This window comes from Condylostylus longicornis, unplaced genomic scaffold, assembly GCF_029603195.1.
Source record: "Condylostylus longicornis isolate FDR11 unplaced genomic scaffold, ASM2960319v2 ptg000028l, whole genome shotgun sequence".
NCBI classification, from domain to species: domain Eukaryota; kingdom Metazoa; phylum Arthropoda; class Insecta; order Diptera; family Dolichopodidae; genus Condylostylus; species Condylostylus longicornis.
Genome location: NW_026577997.1, coordinates 5,712,079 through 5,727,594, shown reverse-complemented (window position 1 = coordinate 5,727,594; position 15,516 = coordinate 5,712,079). Strand labels below are relative to the sequence as shown.

Sequence of the window (15,516 nt, the reverse complement as noted above, 5' to 3'; positions counted from 1 at the left end):
ATTTTATTGAAACCGGAAAATAATTTTTTTATTTTTTTGTTTTTTTTTCAACTCATAACAAATTGAAGAAGAAGATGCGTTCATTAACAGCAATTGTGTAAAAAACAAAAATAAAAACAAAAAAACAAAATTACTTACAACAATTTTCTGTTCAATTTCCTTTAATTCTCACTGACACAATTTTTTATTTCTTTTGCATTTTCCTATTATATCACCCGCTCCTCATCCTTCTATACTCACTGTTATACTATATTGAAAATTAAGTAAAAAGAAATCAATACTTGTAATGGAAATTAATTCTTTACTATAAAAATAAATTGTACTCTACCAGCTATCTACTTGTATACATTTATTACTTCTATACTGTTTTTAGGCCTACAAATCTGGGTGGAAAATATAATGAAGACTCCAAAACAAAGTAAATATATGAATATGTAGAAAATGTATAAGAAACAACTACAACAAAACACTCTATACCGTCAAAACAAAACTTTCTATTTTTTAAAACCATAAGTTGTTTTTTTTTTTAGAGTTATCAAGCCACTATAAACCGTGTACTTTTATAAAAATGATTTGTATAACATCGAAGATATACAAAAAAATTCAAAAATAAAAAAACAGAAAACAGAAGTGATCATTGAACATAGTGTAGAAATTTTCCTTAAAAACTTAATTCTATGTCACTATTGCGCGCAATCAATTTATAGGTATATAGATAAAAAAAAAATTCAATCTACATCCACGCAATTATTCAATAATAAGGAAATATGTATAATGATGAGATAATGATAATGATGATTGTGATAATAATAATGATGATGATCAGAAAACTATCTATCAAAAATATAACGTTACGAATAATGTTACCATATGGTAATAAAAATTTTAAAAATTTTGAGATACTAAATTTTCTATGAGTAAATAATGCCGTAATACCACACAATATACGTTTTAATACTTAGTACGTTGCTGTCCGAAAAAAAGAAAATAACTGGAAAGAGAAGATTTTATGCCTTGACAATTTCTTTGTTTTTGACATATTATTGACATTTTAAAAAAAAATACTGTCATTTTTGTTAGAATTTTGAAATTTTCGATAGAATGTTGTTATTTTTGACATTTTTGCGGAAATATTGAATTTTTTTATTACAAATATAGTAAATTCGCAATGTGAACACAAATGATATGATGTGTAATAAGCGAATATTGTCAAAAAATCTATTTTTTTTTTTATCATTGAATTAAAAATGTAATTTGTTCGCCATATTTTTGCAAGGAAATGACATCATAGTTTTTGTTAATTTTGCATCTTTTTGTTACGAATAATAAGAAAAGATTAAAAATTAAAAATTAGAAATCACAATATTTATGGATTTCCACCATTTCTGAAGATGATGAAGAGATGAAAAAAAAAACAACCTTATTTAGAAACTATTAATAAAACGCACAAGAAAATAAACAAAAGGCAAAACAAAAAATCATAATGACACCAATTCTTGAGAAAAAAAATTTTGTATGTTTTTTTTTTTTTGTTATCTTACCTTACACCAACTTATCTTGCTGCTATGATAGCTTTTGATATTTTTTTTTTCCTGTCTAGCACTAACTTCTAGCAATACAATAAAACAAAAAAGCAATAATGATTCATCTTAGTTGTTGAATGAAATAATGAGTGATTGAAATGAATGGAAACTTTAATAATAATAGATAAAAGTTGGTTGATTTTTGGTTGTTATGTGGTGTATTATGATATGGTGTGGTATGGTGTGGTGTCATCAATATTTATTGTAGGTTAATAGACTATATTTTCATTTATTTTTTTTTATTTTTTGCAATTTATTCAATAATATTGTGTATTCAAACTTACTTACGTATGCGTTAACGAATGAATAACCGAAAATTTGTTTTGCTTAACAATAATTGTAATGGAAATTTTGTCGTAACAAACTAACATATATATACATACATGTAAGTAGATACCAGGCTGGAATGATTTGAAGAGAGGGCAATTTTGATTTTATATTTTTTCTTCCCTAACTTTACAGTATAACAATAAAAGTTTAATATGCAAATGGATGAATGATAAAAGGCATGTTCATATTTGCAAATAATGACATTATGCATCGATAATCGATTTTTAAAACCGATGAATCAATATTTTGAATATTAATTTTCGTAAAAGTTTTTTAAATTAAAATTAAAATCTATGCAAAAAGAGAACCACCTACATATTTAAATTTAAAACACATTTGTGTATAACAGTTTTGGTTTTTTTTTTAATATTTTTAAAATAAAGACCAACTTCCTAAAATTATAACCTTTTTTTTTTGTTTAACTGAACCCATGATAAGATCAAATTAATTAGAGTAAATTATAGAGATGTAGTTTTTAGTACAAGCCCACTTAATTTTTAATTTTATCAAAGCTCAATTTTTTCAAAATTTTACCACTTTTACTTACATCAAAGATCACAAATTTTTACATGTGAACTAGCTGGTGAAATTTATTTTAATTAAAGTTAAGTGATCATTAAATACATCAGTTAAAAATTATTTAAATTTTACGATATTGCATACTTAAGCCAATAATTTATTTTAAAGTTTTCTAATTTAATTATTTGTTATACTTATTTCAAATACAAATACACACACACTTAAAGTTCAAATTTATATTTTTTAAACATTATAAGTACTTTGTATCAAAGTTTTTTTACTTTGATTGTCAGGGTCATGAACTAAGTAAATTTAATTACGTAAACTTTACGTTACTTAATTTTATTCTAATTGTAATCATTTTCTTTAATTCTGTTTCGACTTAAAAAAGAAATTTTTTTTTTTGTTAAGATCAGTAACCTTATTTAATTTTTGAAATGAATAATCAAAATAAATTCGAAAATTAAAAATTTTTATTTTTGACCAATTTCAAATATGAATCAAATATACTTTTGGGACCGAATTTTTCCATTTTTTTTTTTTTCACATACTAATTAAAATGTAAGCATTTTTGTGAATAAAATTTAAATAAAAATTTTTTTTTTATTAATAATTTTGTAAGAATGTTTAAAATAAATATTTTGCTAGAGAATAATCAATGAATTTTTCGTACTAATTTTCAAACTAATTTTTGAATTCATTTTAGATATTTATAATTAGCAGGAATATGTGAAAATAGCAGGGCAATATTTGAATATTACTCATAAATTTATATGTTATGGAGAGAATACATTTATATAATAGTTTATGTACATGAGAATTAATTTAACTCTTGATTGAACGCTTTACCTACGATGTTTCTAAGTGAAATAAATACAAATTCAAGTTTAGAATGATTTACTGGAATTAAGTGAATGAAATGTAATTGTAATTGGGCTCGTAAATTCGATATTATTGTCGTTTGAAATTGGAAAAATATCAGAGCTGGCAAATAAATAATTAAATAATATCATTTTATAGGTGCAAACTCTATTTACTATAAGTTTGAAGTTATTACCTATACCCACGAATTTGTCAAAATTTTTGCCCAATAAACAAATATTCACATTTATTTTTAAATATGACGTTTATGAGGTTTACGATATTTGATTTTAATCAAAACTTCATTTTTAAGAAAAAAACAATTGAAAAATTTTTACTAAAATTAAAATTGTATTTAACAACTACAGAAAACATTTTGAAAAATATTTTTGATATTTTTGTTAATTTAATTTTATTTCTATAATTAAAATGAATATTGTTTTTAATTAATTCAGCTATTTAATATTTTGATTTTATTTTCGTTTCATTTTAGTTTTGTCACAACGGCAAAGAACATTAGCGAAAAGTCTAAAAGACTTTAATTTTGAATGCATTGGAACAGCTCAAACCGATGATGAAACCGTGATATGTGCTAGTCTAAGACATTTTGGCCAACTAATAGATAGTATTGAAGATGAACGAGATAGAATGGTAAGAGAGTTTTTTTTTTGTTTTTTGAAAAGCGTATTTGTTATTTACTATACGTACTTTATGTAAAGCTTAAGCATTATAAGTATTTTGACATTAAAGCTGCTGCTTTAAACAAATCTCAATCTTGTCAAAGTTTATACTCATGTATTTGTAATTGTCATTTTATTGTTAGCGCGCATAAATTTTTAAAATCAGGAATTTAAGGTTAAAAAATTTTATAATTAATCGAAACCGTCTTGATAAAAATTGGAATAATATTCGATTTAGGCAAAAAATTAATAATACATTTGTTTGGTATTGAAAGAAAAATTTTAAGAGCACACACCATTAACATAAATGGCTGTATTTTTTTTTTGCCTCGTTTCTTTTATAAAATGACATGCGGTATAAATTAATGCATAATTTTAGCATAATTGAATGTTGAACGTGAAAAAAATTTTTTAATAAATATTTTTCTCATTAGTTTCATTTTTTAAAAACTGAATTTCTTTATTTTTTTTTTTAGTTAGAGCAAGCCCACCAACAAATAATACTTTCATTAGAAGATTTTCGTAAAAAACAGATTGGAGGTGTCAAAGAAAATAAAAAAAAATTTGACAAGAAGACAGAAAAATTTTGTCAATCACAAGAAAGATTTTTAAATATGTCAACAAAGAAACCGGAAAATACAATACAAGAGGTAAGTGTTAAAAAAATTTTTTTAAGTATATTCTTTGCTTTTTTTGAATAAATTTTGCTTATGCATACATTTTGAATATGAGGGAGCTTCGGGTTTGAATTATAAGTTGAAAATCTAAAAAGTTCACTGATCCAAAAATTCAAGGGAAATTCAAACATTTCTATTTTTGAGAACTCTATTGTGTTGGAAGTTAAAAAATTGTGATAAACGGAAGTGCCCTGTTTATTTTTAATTTTTTCTGCCATACTGTTAATTTTTACAATGTAACCGCATAATTGATTTTGTAAATTTTCTAAAAAATTAAATTTTTCATAATAGATTTCTTAAAACTCTTAAAATAGAATAGAATTTTTAAGTGTTTTAAACTGTTATAACATTGAAATCGAAATAAAAGGGACAGAAATCAACTCAGATCATTTGTTTTTGTAGTAAAAATTTAAAGTTTAAATTAAAGTTTAAGTAAGGGATTTTTCGATATTTCGGTTCTTAAAGTCAGATCATTGTAAAGTTTAATAAATTTAATTTACAAATCACAAATTAAATGTATAGTTATCGAAAATTTCCCTAAATTTAAAATTAATATTTCAAAAATTCTTAGCGCAAAGGCATTGATTTCGGATTCACTCATTCAATAAATTCAAAATCAATGTCATTGCACTATTAAATCTCATTTTAAGAATTTTTTACTGAAACAGAAACAATTTCAACTTAAAAAAAAAAAACTTATTGAATATAAGGAGTTCAATGGTTCAACTGCAACTGTAAGGATTTCACATAATATTTTTTTCTTTTACAAAATATCAGCTTGCATAGTCCACGTACAATAAAAATTATTTTTCTTTATTTGTAGAAGAAAAAAAAAGTATTTTTAAAAAAAAAATTTCTAAAAGTTTTCATTAATTTTGAGTTCAAAAACTTTTCGTTTAATAATAGGTTTGTACATTTGTATAAAAAAAAAAAAACATATAAAAAATTTTACTATTGTTTTGTAAGTTTCTGTTGCATCTGATGCACATTTTTCTTGGCACTATATTGCATAGCATAAAAAAAAGAAAAACTTTTACAAGAAAGGAAAAAAAAAGGAGAATGGATTTTTTTTTTACTTCATAAATTTTTCTTTGAAGCCTATTTTGTATGGAAGTACCAAGTATTTCACTGAAGTGAAAGCAAAATTATTAAGGTTTCACTTATATAGGAAAGAATTGCGGTATTGCCGCGATTTATAATTAAATTTATTGCCGAAAATTTATTTAATTATAAAAATCTCACGAAATTTTATGAAATTAACTTTGGCTCTTGCCAGGATTCAGTCTATTATGTATTCTGTTGCGTAACAACAGATGCATTAAATAGGTACTTAAAATTTGTCCAGGAATAGCTTGCAGGTTATTCTCAGAATAAAAGTTTCGCTTTTTTTTTTTTAGAAAAATATTTTCAAAAAATATTTTCCGTTCGGAGCCCGTTCCGAATTCATAACATAAATTTTTTCGGATTGCGGGTATAGTTATATCAATCAGAGATTTCATAGTAATTCGCGGTAGTAAAGTTATGAAGTCAGTAGAATTATTCTTCAAATTTGAAATTTCAGAATTTAAAAATAAAAATTTAAGGTAATGCAGCAATTTTACTTTAATAACACTGTCATAAAAGCTTATATTTGTTTATATACGTATTCCTTCAGATGCTCATTTAGTTGCCTGAAAACTCCCCTAAATATCGGACGCTTGCATAAGTTTCCAATTCATTTATGTACACGAATACTTTAACTGTCTTTCGGTTAATAAAATCATAAAATTTTAATGATTCTGTTGCAGATATGTAAATCGAAATGAGAAAAATAAGGGCACTGTGTACACACATATTTTTTTAAAAAAGGAATTCCGAAAAAAAAAAATTGAAAAAAAAGGATATAAAAAGAGCAAAAAAAAATTTATATCTTTTTCCTTTTCTTTTTACATAAAACAATTTCTTTCTAACATTCTGGCACTTGTCTGGTCAAATTAAATTCCATCTTCATTATATATTTATAAAATATTTGGTATGTAGTATATGGTTCGTGTATTTATATGGGTATATAACACATAATTAGAGTATATATTCGAAAAGTTCTTAATATTATATGAGTATGTTTTTAAAATGAGAAAATAATTAATAATTTAAGAGTTTGGTCGTATTGTAAAGATGGTCTTTTAAAAAAATTTACATAATTTGTACGCGAATCTTATGGCTTGACTTAAGATATATGGAAAATTGTTAATTGCTTTGAAATTTTCAAATAAAAAAAATATTTACAATTCTTTGAATCTTGAGAAGGCTTTCTGATTCCTAAAAAATTTTATCGTAAATAACTTTGCTTAAGGTGTTCTCTAACAAGATCTTAATTGAACCCAGACTAATGTAAATCGCTTAAATATAGTTTTATATAAATACTCTGTTACGAGATAATTTCATCAGTCTTCGACTAGCTATCAAATAATTTCAAAATTTGATCTGGAATTCTAATTTTTTTGAATTGAATCTGCCATTTTTACAACAAAATTTCTAATTCAATTCAGTTTGTTTTTCTAAATTTTAATGTAAAATTTATTATTTTCACAAATAAAGTGGCTGACCCACTCAACTCACCCATACTCACACTTTTGGAAAAAAGGAAATGCCATAATACGATAATGAAATAATGATCTTCTCACTTGAAAATTTCGATATACGATATTCTTAAATGAATATTTCTTCGTGCGATTCCAAGAAGTCTCTCTTCGTCTTCGATCTCTTCTTATTCTTAAATGAATAAGAAGAGTGCGAATCCAAGTTATGGTTTTCCTTTCATATATTTTGAGGATATGAATACTACGGCAGTCACTCTGTATTTGATGAGTTACTTTTGTATGTCGGTATTTTATATACCGTATTTGAACTTGCTTGTAAAAAGGCAATTAATTAAATTATCATCTCTTCCACGTGATTGTCTCTTTGAGTTTATGTCAAAGGAAGAGTAAAATGTGATGAGAAACTGTTCTAAACTAAACAGAATTAATGGAAGTAAAAGATTCCGTAAATTTTAAACATCAAACAAATTCTCGGTTGCCTGTGTAACAACTTACTTGGAAAATTAATTTCTTATTTACACAATGTAATAATATAATTGTAATTATATATGTACATACGTTACTTATATAATATGCATTTTCCGTGTATAAAATTTTATTGGTGTACTGATAATGTAGCCAGCTATCCCGCTTCCGTGTATACATATACAGGCATTTAGGTATACATATATTATTCTTTTTCAACTCACTGTTGAGAATTATGGTTTCTGTTTTTTTTTTTGCCAGAAAATTGAAATTAAAACCATAAAAGTAAATGAGAGGAGAAAACAAAAAATAATTCTATATAGAAGATGAAAATTCTTTTGGGCGTTTTTCATGAATTTTTTTTTTTCTCTTCATGAAAATTCTTTAGTGATTATTTGGTGTTTTTATTGATTTAGGGCGGTTTAGTTATGAAAAAATTTTTGCCGTTTCTTTTTAAGAGGAGCGAGATTGTTAGATTTTTCTTTTTTGTATGTTCTACTTATTTACAAATTTTAAGAGGTTTAAATTAAAAATATTATTTGAGATCGCAATACAAAAATTTTTTTTTTCAGTATTTTATTAAAAACAAATTTTAATCCCGGTTACTCTGTATTTTGTTGTTGTCTGTAAATTAATTTTAAGTGGCTGAAAAATGTTTCCACAGAACTTAGCTATATATGGAATCAAATTTAATATTTAAGTATATAGGAAAAAATTGATTGAATTTTTAGCACCTCATTACATTAAGATTTTCTCATTTTCATCTGTTTTTTTGTTTTTCTTTACTGTTTGTGTGGCTTTTAACAGATTGAATTCTTTGATTATACAGATTTTTCTTTTATTAAATAAAATATACGGTTATAAATTAATTAAAAAAATATATAGACTAATTCCATTAAGAAAAAATTATAAGGTGTTATGGGGAAGTGAGAAGTTGCTAAAAGCAATAAATTAATTAAAAGTCTATAAGCTGAGATTATTTTTTCATTGAAAATAAAATAATTTTGCTTATTAAAAAAAAAAAAAATTGTTGAACAGCATAATAATTATAAGTTCTATGTTACCACACCGCCATAAATTACATCTTAACAAAATTATTTTTGTAGCAAATGTAAAAATTTCTTTTTTCAAAAGTTCTCATTGTTTACGGTGCAAAACATGGGAAATGTGTGGTATTAGTTAAAATTGTGGTTAGTCGTTTATAATCACTAGCTCATAATTAATTTAAAATTGCCCCGGGAATCAGCAATTAAACTACAGTATTTTAAAAAATCGCCAAGTTAATTATTTGGTCTCAGATTTAGATTAGTTGCGTCAGATACCACTTTGTATTAATTAGATATGAAAAATTTAAGAGAAATTTATTGTCTTTGATTAAAAACTTGACAACTTGTCCGACCTAACTCTTGGTCCCTTCGTCATTGTTAAACCTACCAGGCAGTTTCATTGCTTTCCGATTCATTTCTCGAGCTCATTGATCCGTCTTCAGCGCATCAAGATGGAATCTCGTCGAGATAATTAATTAACATTTGCTTAATAGTCTCTTTCAGTTGCAATCTTTCTCTTACAGGTTATTTTTGAGCCAATAAAACAAATTTAAATTTCTGGTGCAAAAAAGACACAAAAATTTAGATTTATTTAGATTGTACTGGATAAAATTTTCGATATAATGCAAATAAGGTTTTCGATTACAATCTAAATCAGAGATTAAAAAAACGAACAGAATTTGAAATTTCAAACTTTGCTCAACTGCTCAATAATGCTCAAAAATTTTTTTTTATTATTTTACATTTTTAAACATATTTTTTTTTATTTGGTACACAATTTACATTTCCGGAAATAAATAAAAAACAAAATTTAAAACTTTTTTTTTCGCTTTATAACTTTTTTTTGCGAATTTTTTTGTTATCTTCTTTTACTACCAAATTAATTAACTCAACTTCTATTTTTAATCCTTCTATTTTACTTTGAATATAATATGCATTACACTCTTCTATTTTCTTCTATTCTTTATTTTAGTTTTTTGAAATTTTTCTTCAATTTTCTAAATTAAAAATATTCAAAATTAAATTTTGTATAAAAAGAGCACGAAAAACAAAAAATATATAAAAAGAAGACAATGCGCGAAAAAATTTTCGCTTCTTTAATTAACTTCTTAAAGTCCTAGAAAACAGTGGTGCAATAATAAAAATTTAAATAACCCTTTTTTTATATTTTCTGTTATGTAACGAAATTGTGTTTTCTTTTCCGGTTCTTTAGTAAATTAAAGGATTTCACACTAATTTTCCGAAATTTATTGAAAAATGTGAGGTCTTGTATTTTGCTCCAAAATATTAAGAATTTTAATTGAAAGTGTAAGAATGAGTTTAATGTTGTCAAACTTATTGATTGGAATCGATGGTATTCCACGATTTTATCATTAATTTTTGAGCAAATCATTGTACTATTCAATATTGAGCAAGGAAACTATGATCTAAATCAAAATTGATTCCCGAAATTCGAACAATTTTTGTCAATTGAAACAGTTCCAAATTGAATAATTCCAAATTTTCGCAACAAACTTGCATATAAGAGTAAAAAATTTTATTATAATGGCACGCTGCCAACAATGTTGTACAGCTCTGTTTTAAAAATAGAAAATGAAGAAAAAGCAAAACAAGAACAAAAAAAATTGCTTTAATGTTGTTTTTTCCAACATACAAAGTCAAGTTGACGGTACTAGACTAACTTTATCCTTGAATATTAAAAATGTAAAACAAAAATGGGAATAAAAAACATGCAAATTTTTAAAACATTTTTTTTTTTTCTTATCTATCTACCACTTTATGGTTTTCCATTAAACATTCAAGTGTATAAGTATGTAAAGAACATGCACACACATACTTATATACGATGCATACGATGAGTCATCATTTTTGTATTCAGCCTCCCCATACTTCATAACAAATTTAATATCTTTGCCATTTTTATTCTTAGCATTAGAGTAACAATCTTTTTCCGCTATATGGCCAAAATCCATTCAACTCCACAATTTCATCTCATTTCTGTAATAAATTTTTAATATTAGAAAATTTTGTTTTTTATATTTTCTTTTCCCTTTTTATTTGTTTTATAAAAGTACATAATAATTACACACATTTACATATACATACATGTATGTACTTCCTTTAAGGATATATAAAGAAATTATTTATTTCTCATTTTCTTGCAAATTCATTTTTTTTATTTATTTTCCTCTCTGTGTCCTTTTTTTTTTTGATGCAATTTTTTGTTTATTTTTTTTTTATTATACATTTCCTTTTTATGTTAGGTAGATAACGAATTTCATAATAATAAGTTAAGAGGAGGCATATAGTTACGTCTCTGCCAACGTCATCAACACTGCTTTGAATTGCTTGTGTATGTATGGGAATGAACGAATTTATTTGAAAAGGAATATTGTACGAATGTAATAAAAGAAGAAAGACAACAAAAGTGTATAAAAAAATTATCTAATATGAAAAAGACTAAGAGAAAGAAAGAGTCAATGACACTTATGTTACTTGCATCGTCATGAATTCGTTTGAAATCAGAAAGAAAAAGGAAACAAAATTATTGTTTTTTTTAACAAAAAATAATATAAAAAGGATTTTTGTTTTGTTTTTTTTTTTGTTGATAAGATCGTGATTTTAGAGATTAAGTATTTGCAATTTGATTTGTAATATGTTTGTGTTAAGATTTTGAATACAGTGACAGCTACAGCTCAATCTTGTAATATAACCATCAAGCTTAACGAAACTTCACTAAATAAATTTGAGGCTTAATTGAAATTTAAGTTATATATCGTCTATGTCTATCGGTTACACCTATTTCAATATCAAATCCCTTGTAAATGCAAAATTTTGTAACCTGACAAAAACCTAACCAAAGCGGTAAACGGCAACGACAATAAATGAATGGAAAAGTCAATTGTAAAGTATTTTGCACAAAATGTCACACACACAAGGAAACAGATAATGTCAAACCGATACCGGTAAAATAAAATTGGCGACCGTAATTTGGCCTGAATGTTGGCTGTCCTATTTAAATTTGTATATCCTCTATGAATATTGACATTTCGACACGGAAAATCGCACTTGTTCTGTTTTCAACTTAAACTTGAACCCGAATGACCCGAAGGTTTTAACACTAGCCAATTAATTATTAAAAGTAATTATACTATTTACATAACGTTGGTAATTTCAGAACGTTATGAGTAGTAGAAGCTAATTTAGTATAATAATTTGACAGATGAATATAGTAATTTGACATTATGAAGATAATAAGTTGACAGTTGAAAGATTATTTTCATTTTGTCATTTGGTTTATTACTTGTATTAAAATAGTCTTCTTTTATGTTGTGACCTCCTTATTACTTAATAACACACACGTTTTTGTTTTATTTATCTATGATTTGTAATTCAAATTCGGGTATACCTCATGATTAACAGGTACAACATGAATTTATTATGTTTGATTCAATATACTAAATTGCTTTTATTTTTTTTATTTTGTGTGTAAATACAAAAGGGGCTTAAATCCTGATGCATTCCTTTATTATTTATTATACCGTTATATAACGGTTAATATTAAAGTCAAATGGTAAATTGTAATTTTTCATTTTATATTTATTTACTTTTTTCTTTTCCCCACTTTTTTTTTTTTATTTTTATATTATAATTTTTGGCTTTTGTTTTATTACTTTTTATCACAATGATAAATATTTATCAAAGAAGAAAAATATTCAACTTTAACTTTTAGTTAAAAATGGATGCCTATACATACATAAACATACTTGCATACATGCCTTTAATGTACTTACGTTAATATACTAAAAAAGAGAGAAACGTAAATTTTTATGGATACTTCTGTTGACTGACTATTTCACCTGATATTTTACATTCCATTTTTATATATTCGGTTTGAATTTTTATTTTTACCTAAATACCTGTTTTTTTAAATGTTTGTTTTCTTTTTTTGGTTTGTTCTGTGTTGTGTTGTTTTTTTTTGCACAATATACAATCATACACGTTGTATATATGAATGTACGGTTATTAAGTATAGTTGTGTGGAATAATTTACTATGTATGCGCGTATGTAAGAGTATAATGTCAATATTCATTTTATTTTGTTGCTCAAATGAGTAGAAAATTGAATCCACATGGAAAATTATCTCTATGTAAACAGGTATTCAGGAAAATTAAAAAAATATATGTACATGTATGTATGGATATGTATTGAATATATGGAAGTTCGGACAACTTTTTGTACCTGTATAAGTCTTTATATCTTGTATTAAATTTTAATCAAGGATTTTCTATAAATAATGTATAAAAGTTTTTCTGTTGGGATTTGTACCACATATACAAATATCAACCATTATGTTAGTTTAGTTAAGGGACTCTCGCCTTTTATGCGAGGCCTTATGCTATGTTAATAAAAAACAAAACATAAACTCATCGGTGACCCTAACACCTTATTCGGCGAAAGTTAAAATTTCTCGAGCAACTATCAAAACCATTTAACTTTTTTGACGAACGCCGGGAGCTGAATCTTTGTTTTTTTACGTCCGACAAGTCAAATCTAATTAATTTTGTTGAACGTTATTTGCAAAATCAGAAGACCTTCTTCAGTTGTTCGCGTTCTAAGATGTTTTTGTAACAAATTTTGCTTTCTAAATTGCATAAAATTTCTCTAAGAAATTTTTTGCCCTCAATTTTTGAATATGCATTGTAATACAGAAATTTATCGAATTGCTGGAACAAATTTTAATACTGCAAAATTTTACAATTCTTATAGATGCACGTATTTTTTCAATGCTCCCTAAATCTATACTTTCAAAATAAAAATAAACAAAAACAAATACATATTTAATACATACTTCAATAATAAAAAAAAAAATTTTTTTATTTTTTATCTATGTATAAAAATGCAACTGCGAGTTTTAAGGATTAGTCATCATCACCATTATACAAAAAAAAAAAACAAAAAAAAATTAAAACAGAAATAATGAATTTTCTACCACATCATCATACCGATAGTATTATTGCATTACAAAAAGTGTGCATTGATTTCTATTGCATGATAAATTGAGAGAAATCAAAGAAAAAAAGACAACAAATGCAATACTTTATTGCCATTGCATAGCATTGCATGAAAAAGCAACAAATAGAATCCACATTTTTCTTCTTGTATTTCCACAAATTTTCTCTCTTTATATCAACAAACCACGTCATAATATTTTATATATGCGCTGAATGTAAACCGGTATTTACTACAGCAACGCTACATTATACTACAATACCACATATATAAGTAGTTGCATTTGTATGAGAGATTTTTCTTTTCAAAATAGAAAATTGTATAACAGCTGTGTAGACTTGATTTTTTTTTTGTTTTTCTTTTGTTTCATTATAAGGTGCTGTTATTTTGTTTAGAGAATTATTGTTATACCACATGTTGCTTATGTTTATTTATTGTAATCGATATTGGTTGGAGAAATTGAAAAGTATTAAAACAAAAAGTCTAGCCTTTACATTTCTCTAATGCTAAAATACTTTCTTATATGGTAAGAATTTTGTTCACAAAATTTATCAAATAATAAATAATTTTATACAAATATCGTTTTCTAACCAGAAATTTTATCCAAATGAAAACTATTCTATTAGAATTAAAATTACAAATACTAGAAATTACAAGAAAACACAAAAAAAAAAAAAAACAATAACAATCACAAAAAGCTCATTGAATACGTCATCATTTTCATTTAGCAACATAAATTAACTGTTATACTACCATATGAATTAATATATACTTTCACATATACACATAATATTGACGTACGTTCCAATTTTAAAAGATCTAGGATTATGATTAAGGACATGTTATATGTTCTTAAACATATTATGTGTTATACATATGTTATACAATTATGTTATACATATGGATGTATGTATACTAATTTGTAAGTACATATTTTCAAGGATAATGATTCTTCTTTCATTGAAATTTAGGTCTAAGAAAAAATTTTCTTTTATATCATAATTTTTTCGTAATTTTCCGCTGCATTGCACTTTTATTGTATTGTATTAGAATTTTTTTTGGATTTTCTTTTAAATCTTACCTAAAATTGCTTTGATATTATCAATATAATGAATATTATTTGTATTGTATAATAGGATTTTACATTTCTGTTATAATTTAGATTTTAAATAAATGATTATTCTAAAGAAAAGCTAAGGTACACTAGATTGAATTTTAAGAAAAGCAAAGTAATTTGAAAATTAAAAATAAAATTTCAAAAGATATTTGTTTTTTTATTTTTAATAGGTTTCGAATATCTGGTTAAGGCATGTTACATAGATTAATATTCTATTTTCAATTAGAATGAATATGATTTCAATAAGATACTGATAATAATAATAAGTATGTTGTACATAAATGATAAGAATTTCATTAAGTGCCTACATTATATTTCATTTTGTTAAATTATTTTTAAGGAAATAAAGAAAATTCAGGTTATGACAAGTAAATTGTAAGAAGAAATGTATAATCCAAATTATTATAAAATTTTAATGTAGGTGCTTTATAGAAATTCCCCCTTGTTTTGTATGACTGGTCAATACTCTATAATTTGGCAGCTTCTTAATGTTTTGTTATCATTTTATCATGAGTACTAAGTTGTTAATAAATTGCATATGTAATAATATTGTTATACTAGTACTACTGTTATATGCATTTGTCATATATTTTTACTGTTATCTAAAAAGAAAACAAAAATTTTATATTTTTCAATTTCATTTGT

General features: G+C 24.7%; 1 protein-coding gene across 1 annotated transcript in view; it reads left to right on the top strand.

Annotated features, from left to right (window-relative positions):
- The first annotated feature begins 399 nt into the window (after positions 1 to 399).
- The window catches only part of LOC129607785 (rho GTPase-activating protein Graf), a 50,092-nt gene continuing 34,975 nt past the window's right edge, over positions 400 to 15,516 (top strand). Inside the window, exons 1-3 of the mRNA XM_055518961.1 lie at positions 400 to 418; positions 3,787 to 3,944; positions 4,450 to 4,623. Of these exons, the coding sequence (XP_055374936.1) occupies positions 400 to 418; positions 3,787 to 3,944; positions 4,450 to 4,623 (351 nt within the window). The remainder of the gene's footprint in view (positions 419 to 3,786; positions 3,945 to 4,449; positions 4,624 to 15,516) is intronic.